This window comes from Siphateles boraxobius, unplaced genomic scaffold, assembly GCF_051911475.1.
Source record: "Siphateles boraxobius isolate OS27281-9 unplaced genomic scaffold, OSU_SipBor_1 22, whole genome shotgun sequence".
Lineage (NCBI taxonomy): Eukaryota > Metazoa > Chordata > Actinopteri > Cypriniformes > Leuciscidae > Siphateles > Siphateles boraxobius.
The window spans coordinates 28866223-28875187 of record NW_027508833.1 but is presented as its reverse complement, the minus strand read 5'-3'; the positions used below and the strand labels follow the sequence as shown (position 1 = coordinate 28875187).

Here is an 8965-nt window from a genome sequence, read left to right as displayed (position 1 = left end):
TATCGTGGAAGTAAGAAAGGACATTGTGAAGACAGAAGAGGGAGGGTTGAAATAATTGGACTTTTAACCAAATTAACACGTGCAGGCTATTTTTTCCAGTCATTTAAAATAAACTCGGCTATAGTTTTAAATCTCTCTTATCTATTTTCTTGCTGAAGTTAACCAAATACAGACATATGTGGTTGACTAGGGTATGCTTTTGAAGTTAAAACAGATGAATTACCTTCTGCTAAATTCATTATTTTATTTTAGTACCCACAGAAAGACAAATTTACACATCAATCAACAGTTTCTAACTGATAGAAAAAAGACTTTTCACACCATTATCTACTTATAATAATAAATGTTGCAATTTGTATTTTATTATCCTTTGTGATCGGGCAAGTGGCCAGGCCACCTAATGGATAGAAGAGTAAAAGACAGTTGACTGAGTGGCAGAGACCAGTAAATATGGTAAATACCACAATAACCAGAGACAAAATAAGTCAATTTTAAGTCTCCACACACCACAGTGTTAACTGACTTTGGTCAATTCAGTTAGCTTTAGAACAGCGGAACAATTGCACCATCAAATGTCATTTCACTCACTGTGAACATTTTCTGGACAGTACAGTGCGTCGTACTGTAGCTTATAGACTTAAATGGATACTATTATATCACAAGCATAAAAATACAAGTAGATTCTAATGATTTTTTTTATTGTAAAATTTGTGATAAGCTCTTCTTATCTGCTGAGACATCCGTAATTCTCCTTGGAATCCATGTGTGTCTCGAAAAAACCGATAGTCAATTTTAAACCCCAGTGTTTTCTTAATATGCAAACATTTATTGTATGTGCTAGATTTACATTGCATGATTATTTGTTACAGCATTATTTTGTTATCCACCTTATTTTAAAATGAGGTAGACACAACTGTTATTTTCGACTTGACTGTTTACCAAGCTATTTCATTGCTGTCCCATGCATAGGCTTTCCCTGTTTTGTCTATGTTTAGATTGTCTATTATGTTCATAAGGCATTGGACAGAGTATTCTGTGCTGAATAGCTTGTCCTTGGGTACGTTTCGATGGTAGGGCCGAGACAAATCCGTATTCACGGTTCCAGGATGCAGGGATACACACACAATTTTAGATCGCCCTCGACCCAGCTCAATGGATAGGTTTCTGGTGGCCATGTTTAAGGCAGCTTTAGACATCCTATAGCTGTACCAGCCTCCAAGAGCTGTAGACAGAAATATAAACCAACAGAGTGGTAAGCTTCAGGCTGTTAAGACAGAAATAGTCCAGATGTGGCTGTAAACAACTCTAGTTAATTTCTGAAGTCACTTAGCATGTAGATATAATTATATGTTAGTAAGAGTAAATAATTTGGGCCTTGCTCTAAAATGCAACATCATAATCAAGTTCTGTTTTATTTTGAGAAACAGACTTAAATGGGGATAGAAAACATTGTGGAAAATGTGTGCATGAGTTTCTAAAAAATTAGTAGACATATGTAACATATGTTTCATTTTTGTCATATTTGAAGGGCCCTAATCAGGTAATTGGTAGCATAAACTTAAGCTCTAGGTAACTTTTCAAATTATCAGTTTTCCACACAAGTTCATCTGATTTTTGACAGCTAACATTTTTTCATAAAGTTATTGATCTGAAGCTCATGCAGTGGTGTTCTGAATTGAGAAGGCAAAGGAGGTAAATTAATGAAAAAAAAAAAACATTTTATTGTTGACACATTTTTCAGGTTAAATAAGCATAACTCATACTATCAAATAAACAAAAACAGCCAGTACAATTATATTTCGTATTTTTACATTAACAATGTAATTAATGCTATATTTATAAAAACTAAATATATTTCCCCAAGAGCTTTTTTAAGAATTTTTAAATTTATTCCAAAATAATAACTAACAAATTTTCTTCTTAATAGTCAACTTATTTTCAGATCATCCATCATCAAAGCTCGGTAAACACTGCCAAGTGTCATGCACAGACACAGAGATCCACCTTTATTTTCACCAAACTGATTGCCCACAAAAAAACAAAAACAAAAAAAAACCTCACAGATAGTGTTTTCAAGTTTGAATTAGATGTGACATAAGGCGGTGATATCCAATTGGGCGAGTCATTTACTTACTTTATTAGTCATCCCATTAAAGCCATTATACATTTAGGCCGTTTCGCGAATGCTGAACACGCACAAAATGAGAGGCGCTATTATTTATCACGTTATCAGCGTAATAGACCACGGATATGACGTCACTTTGTAGGCCAAACGGCAGTTGGCTTTACACTGGTTCCCTCAACAAAAACCTTTACCATAGGCTTTTGGATTATCACGTATAACAAGCTCTGTGATCAACAAAAGTTTATTAGAGTTACACATTTTGTCCATCAAGATCATTTTCACAGATCACTACACCACGGTCCCATGACTTAAACGTCACCATCACTAAACTTAATCAAATCAATTAAAACAGTTAAAACAAATCATTTTGATGACAGATCTCAGCTTTTTTCAACAAAGCATTATTTTGCTTTATAGGAGGGGAGTGTTTATTTGGGTTGATTTCAAATATCAAGTGTTTCTCAGAAATCACTTGTTGCCCCAAAAGACTCCAGCTGCGCTTGTGTCGCTGAAATTTTTTTGTCATAATATACGTGTTGTTTTATTTTTGTACTGTGGATTATTTTATCATCAAATTGTACATGCCTCCCTTACCTCCTCAAATGAAACACCCCTGTGAACCTGGAAAACTTGCTCTTGAACTGTTTTGCATAGGGATACAAACCATTGTCTCCTATAGATCCCACTCTAGCAGTCATGTTCACAATGATGCCACTGTGCTGTTTCCCTTTCTCTGGGGGCTGCTGGCCAAACGCCCCTGTTCCCTTCTGAAGCAAGGGAACAAAATATTTGGCCATCACTAGAGGACCCACCGTATTAGTGGTCAAAGTGGAAATGGTTCCCTGTAAAAAAAAAATTCGCCAAAGCCTTAGATTTTTTTTAACATGTCCACAACATTGCCCCATAGAGTAGCCTATTATTTCAATACTGATGAAAAGGTCAATTGGTCACCTGAGCGGACACGTCCCGTAAACTTGTTTCTCCTTTACCGGATGGATGAAGCATAGCTGAAGAATTAATGATCAAATCCACTTTCCCAAAGGCAGATTTGACACTTTCAGCTGCTCTCTTGATGTCCTCTTCCCTGTTCACATCCAGTTTCAGTACAGTCATCCTGCCCGCGTGCTGCGTGCTCAACGCTGCCAGATGTTCTGCGGCGTCCGGATTTCTGCATGTCGCGATAACGACTGCTGGAGATTTGTTTAAGAGTAGATATCTGCAGAAGTCTAAGCCCAGACCTCTGCTTGCTCCCTGCACAAGCGCCACAGCAGCCATGACTCCTCACGAAAATCAGACGCACGTGAATTTGTATTGACTGCCCTCTATGGGCGGCAGAAGAACGCTTACACAACAAACTCGTTTTGTAACTTAGCCTATACAGTATTATCTTACGTGTTTCCCTAATAGATGTTGGGAGTAATTTAAATTCAGATGGCATTAAAAAAAGTGTTGTTTTTTTTAGGTAGTACTAAGCTACAAATATTAGGCCTACATCGAGTTTGTCAATTATGATTGTAGGTCTATAAAAATAACATTATATTTTATGTATATTATATAGGCTATATTTAAAATTTACGACTATTACTAAAGTATCTAATAACCTAAAAATAGCCGACATTTGCAAATTCAGGCTTACTATATTATCAGTAGAAACCAATGTAGCATAGTAATTGAACAGCCATAAAAAGCATTTAGACAATTAAGGGACTCTTAAAATGCATGAATGTCATTGCATTGGACTGAAAAGTGGCATCTGGGAAGAGAATATGCCAAAATATTTCTTAGAAATAACTTTACTACTATTCTTTTACATTTTGCAGTTATAAGCAGCTGGTCCCAATGTAATTTTGGTAAATTTACGATTTCAGTTGCTCTCAGGACACATGTGTCTTAGAAAGAAAAGAGAGAGAGAAAAAAACATTGTTCAAATGTGTCTCATGCGCGCAGCTGTAATCTTGTGAATTCCGTAGGCCTATGTGTTTGAGTAGCGCCTTTGCCGTATGTATATATATTGCCACTAGGAGGCGACAGCGCAGCTTGTTTCTAAATAAAACTTCAGGATAGTAGGGGAGTTCGGGGACAGTTGCAACACTTTTTGCATTTGGCTCTGTTACTCAGAGACGATTTGGATTAGCCAAACCAATTGTTTATACAATAAACTTACATCTGTATGTTAATAGTCTAGACCATTTAGAGATAATTACAGAATCTACATTTTTCACAATTTGCATTTGAATGTAAGGAGTCAGATGTTGCAACTGACCCCGGGCCCGGGGACAGTTGCAACATTGTTTGGGGATGGTTGCAACATGTTACAAATACAATATATGTCAGTGTTAGCAAAATGATTATTATCAAAAATGTAAGTTATAATAATATTACAGTGTTATTTATTCATCAGCTTTGATTAGATGACAATTATAGATTTGTCTAGTAGGCCTTATGTGCAGATGTCAAATATTCAAATTGATATAAAATACAGTAGGCTTTTAGTGACATAGGAAGAATGGAACAATTTGTGAGGCAATTCACTTTTATTTAACCTATTGTCATGTAAAACATTTGCACAGTGCACACACACATAAACATAAACTTCCTGTCGTTGCTCCAACTTGATGAACTATATTGTATTTAAGTAAAAACTTGTGAATTTTTTTAAAAAATACTGCTATGTGGTCTGTTTTTATATTTATGCATTGTAAGGGGACAGTTGCAACAGTTGTTGCAACTGTCCCCGTTCCTGTCAGCCATGATAAAACCTCATGTGCTAGCTAAACCATTTACCTTTATACATGCTAATCATACTAGCTACCTCTTAAGTGTCGCCGTCTCACAGGTGGGACGTTTGCCATTATATATTTAAAACAATAATATCTTATTAAAAACCTAAAGTAATATTGACAAACTATATATCATTTGAAAGCTTAAAAACTCTAGTTTTCATATTTCATTTTGTTTCATATTTCATATTGTTTTCTAAAATAAATTACAGAGGAGCAGTAATTTATCAATTTGCAACAAGAATATTTCATATACATTAGGAGTATTTAGGCCTTTATTTTGAAAAAGCAATAAACATGAAAAATCATGAAAGATTGGTATCAACCTCAGTTTGTTTTCATGCCAAGAGTTCAAAAGATAACACCAATTCTATTTTATGAGTAAAAAAGGTCTGAAAATATTTTAAATATAAAGAAAAATATGATGGATTCTTGATTTGTGATGCGACTGCGAGCTATAACGCACATATGTGGTCTTTTTATGCATTTATTAGAGGTTGAATTCAAATCAAATACTGCCAAACCACCCATACTACTTCTGAATAGGATGTCTACTTCATAAATTGTATGAAAATTATGGAAAAACATGGTTCAGAATCAGATCACTCAAAACATATATGAAAATGGAGGTGTCCTCATATGGGCAGTAATGGAGTCTGGTGTTCACCTAGTGTAAAAAAGTTTGGTACTGCGCCCGAATAAAATCTTACTGAAAGCTAATTTTTTGAGATATCAACCAGGGGGATGTGCAGTGCAGTGTCATTACTCTATCTTGTTTCTGGTTGGAGAAAAATGACATGTTGCAACTATCCCCTGTTGCAACTGTCCCCGGTCTCCACTACCGGTACTTTACAAAACAAGAAGAGTAACAATATTCTGTCTGGTTTCTGTGGAATAATGTTCTTTTATTATTATTCTTTTTAATGTTAAAAAAGTGATTTTCTTGGGGTTGTAGCACACTTTGCAGAATAGTTATTAGACCCACAGATATTCCTGATATTAATATATTAGAGACCTAATTAATTAATATAGAGACCCTCAGAGCAAATAATAACACATTGTTTTTATGATTAATGATTTATTTTCATCACTATTTCCTTTTCTTCTTCTTCATTTTATCTTCAAGTTTCCTATATGGTTTTATTTAAAACGTTACAAAATGAAAAAAAGGTGTGCTAGATGGTGATGATGGCAAAATATTTATTTGATTACCACAATTTTCACTGACAAAATTGTAAACAAAATTTTTTTCTACTAAAACTGTACAGTCTGTAACACTAATTACACAGTTTGGGATATATTGATGATTTTAATTTGTAACAGACAGACAAAATGTGAAATTTACATCAGACACAAACTGTTGATATATTCTGTTACTGTAATAGTTGCTATATCAATTACAACAATTTATCACTATTATAAACCGCCATCGTGTATAAATAAGTTGCCTATTATCTTCCAAATTCTTATTTGTTGTTGTGAAGGATAAAAGACTGACACCAGCTTGCTAGATCACTTGCATAAAAACAACATGACAAACTTCTCTCAGTTTTAGTCGGAACATGGTGTGCAAAAATGACGAACCACCAATGATTTCCTCTAAAAATAGAGAAATTAGCCGCGCTTCAGTGACTGAACGCTAATCGGATGCGCATCAGTCTTTGCGCGCGCAGCTGTGATCTCGTGCCATCATCGGTTTGTCTGAAAAGTTCATGGATAAAAGGAGTACGGCATGGTGCTGGGCGATACCAACAAAACTAGAGTCGCGCAAAGCCACGGACAAACTATGAAGCCCTTCATGGCCGAGGAGCGCACGAGAGAGACAGGTGCATGTGTTGAAACATCTAACGGTATAATGATCTCCGAGATCCTTGTCCCTCGACTATTCAAAATTGTAGACGAGTCTGGAGAAATGGCAGTGTCAACAGGCTCCGGTTCCTTGGATATGAAACCCTCCAGCTCGCCGATCCTACTGGAAATGATGGAGGTGGCAAACGGCACGCGCTGCGCGGAGCAGATCCTCAGCTACGGAGAGGTCGAGAAGGTGCTGATCGGTGGGGTGCTGACTATGCTCACACTCATAACCATATGCGGGAACCTGCTCGTGGTCATCTCCGTGTGTTTTGTGAAAAAGCTACGGCAGCCCTCCAACTATCTGATCGTGTCACTCGCGCTCGCGGACCTCTCCGTTGCGCTCGCGGTAATGCCGTTCGTCAGCATCACGGACCTGATCGGTGGCCGATGGATTTTTGGCAAGTTCTTCTGTAACGTGTTCATAGCCATGGATGTGATGTGCTGCACCGCGTCGATCATGACCCTTTGCGTTATCAGCATCGACCGGTGAGTTTTCTTAACAGTGGACTGATTATGTTCATCGTAATGATGATCGGTTTATTGATACATGATAAATTATTTGGCAACACTTTACAATAACGGTCAGTTTGTTATAATTAGTATAATGTTATCCATTATGTATAATTAACTAACAATCAACCATAATTTTACAGTTATTTTATTTAAAAAAACTTTAACAAAAAACATAAAATATTCGTCACTTGAAATAAAATAAAATAAAGAAAACCGAATCGTATTTTATTTCAGCTATAGTTGCCAAGGCAACACTTCTTATTTTGTATTTAGTTTAAATTTATTTATTTAGTCTATGTTTCCATCTGTATTTTCCCTCTATCACAGGTACCTGGGCATCACCAGACCCCTGACATACCCGGTGAGGCAGAACGGATGGTGTATGGCCAAAATGGTGCTTTCAGTGTGGTTGCTCTCTGCGTCAATCACCTTGCCACCGCTCTTTGGCTGGGCGCAGAACGTGAACGATGACCGCATGTGTCTGATCAGCCAGGACTTTGGTTACACTATTTACTCTACAGCTGTTGCGTTTTACATCCCCATGACTGTCATGCTGGTCATGTATAACCGCATCTACCGTGCCGCCAAGCTCAGCGCTGCCAAACACACCATCACTGGCTTCCCTCGTGCAGGACAGGAGGAGGAAGAGGAGGATGAGGTGGAAGTGGAAGGGGCCGATGGGACGGAAGGTCCCATGGGTGTGGATTGCGTAACCGTTGCGATCAAGCTTCAGAGGGAAGTGGAAGAGTGTGCGTGTCTGCCTCGAATCCTGCGAGGAATGGGCAGGAGGAGCTTGGACCGCAGGAGCATTTCCATATTCAAGCGGGAACAGAAGGCAGCAGCGACTCTCGGGGTGGTGGTAGGAGCGTTCACCGTCTGCTGGCTCCCGTTCTTTCTCCTTTCCACGGCCCGGCCCTTCATCTGTGGCACAGAGTGTAGCTGTGTCCCGCTGTGGGTGGAGAGAACTCTGTTGTGGCTGGGCTACGCCAACTCACTCATCAACCCCTTCATCTATGCATTCTTCAACCGCGACCTGCGCACCACCTACCGAAGCCTGCTCAGCTGCCGTTACCGTAATATTAACCGCAGACTGTCAGCCGCCGGCATGCATGAGGCCCTACGACTGGTGGAAAGACCGGAGGTGGTTGTCTCTGGGTGACCCGAACAGTGCACATAACATACAAAGAGTTCAGAGGTTAACATTTGGAACTCACAAGCCTAAATGGTCATGATGGCATTTAGGACGTGTCATGTTTGTTAGGGGTCACGGTGTACTGACAGAACTACAGTCAAAACAGTGGTCAATTCAGACAGAGGTTCATTATGGTCAATGCAGTTGCATTTTCTCATCTTTGCTGACACAGGAACACATTATCACGGTCTTTTCTTTAGTAGAACAGCAGAGAAAATACATATAGCGGATGGATCAAAGAGTCCAGGTTCTGTTTCAAACCACAAAACAAGAAATGGACCAACCCATTTCACAATTTGTTTTCATATTTTAAATATGTATATATATTTAAAATGATATATTTTGTGTTATATTACCTTGACAGAAAATGGCATAAAATGAATTTGTGGAAACAGTATCATGGATTTTTTTTAACACAAAAATTATATATGCTATTGTCTCCCGTTCACCACTAAAGAAGTTTACCAACTTCCGTTTCTGAGAACCCTGGAAATGTGAAAT

General features: G+C 37.9%; 2 protein-coding genes across 2 annotated transcripts; one reads left to right on the top strand and one right to left on the bottom strand.

Annotated features, from left to right (window-relative positions):
- Nucleotides 1-227: 227 nt before the first annotated feature.
- LOC143747036 (C-signal) lies at nt 228-3443 on the bottom strand. Its single transcript, XM_077239480.1, has 3 exons — nt 3077-3443; nt 2790-2967; nt 228-1222 (listed from the first exon to the last, which is right to left on the bottom strand). The coding sequence occupies exons 1-3, from the start codon at nt 3398-3400 to the stop codon at nt 936-938; spliced, it is 789 nt and encodes a 262-aa protein (XP_077095595.1). The 5' UTR covers nt 3401-3443; the 3' UTR covers nt 228-935.
- Nucleotides 3444-6637: 3194 nt separating this feature from the next.
- htr7a (5-hydroxytryptamine (serotonin) receptor 7a) lies at nt 6638-8644 on the top strand. The gene is made up of 2 exons (XM_077238218.1): nt 6638-7245; nt 7600-8644. Exons 1-2 carry the CDS (start codon nt 6638-6640, stop codon nt 8429-8431), a joined length of 1440 nt encoding a protein of 479 aa, XP_077094333.1. The 3' UTR covers nt 8432-8644.
- The last annotated feature ends 321 nt before the right edge of the window (nt 8645-8965 follow it).

Excerpts from the sequence above, each read along its gene's own strand:
- LOC143747036 (XM_077239480.1), bottom strand. The coding sequence starts at position 3,400 with ATGGCTGCTGTGGCGCTTGTGCAGGGAGCAAGCAGAGGTCTGGGCTTA. Across the intron at positions 2,968-3,076 it reads TACGGGACGTGTCCGCTCAG|GGAACCATTTCCACTTTGAC; the intron begins GTGACCAATTGA and ends TTTTTTTTACAG. Across the intron at positions 1,223-2,789 it reads GGGATCTATAGGAGACAATG|CTCTTGGAGGCTGGTACAGC; the intron begins GTTTGTATCCCT and ends TTCTGTCTACAG.
- htr7a (XM_077238218.1), top strand. The coding sequence starts at position 6,638 with ATGGTGCTGGGCGATACCAACAAAACTAGAGTCGCGCAAAGCCACGGA. Across the intron at positions 7,246-7,599 it reads TGCGTTATCAGCATCGACCG|GTACCTGGGCATCACCAGAC; the intron begins GTGAGTTTTCTT and ends CCTCTATCACAG.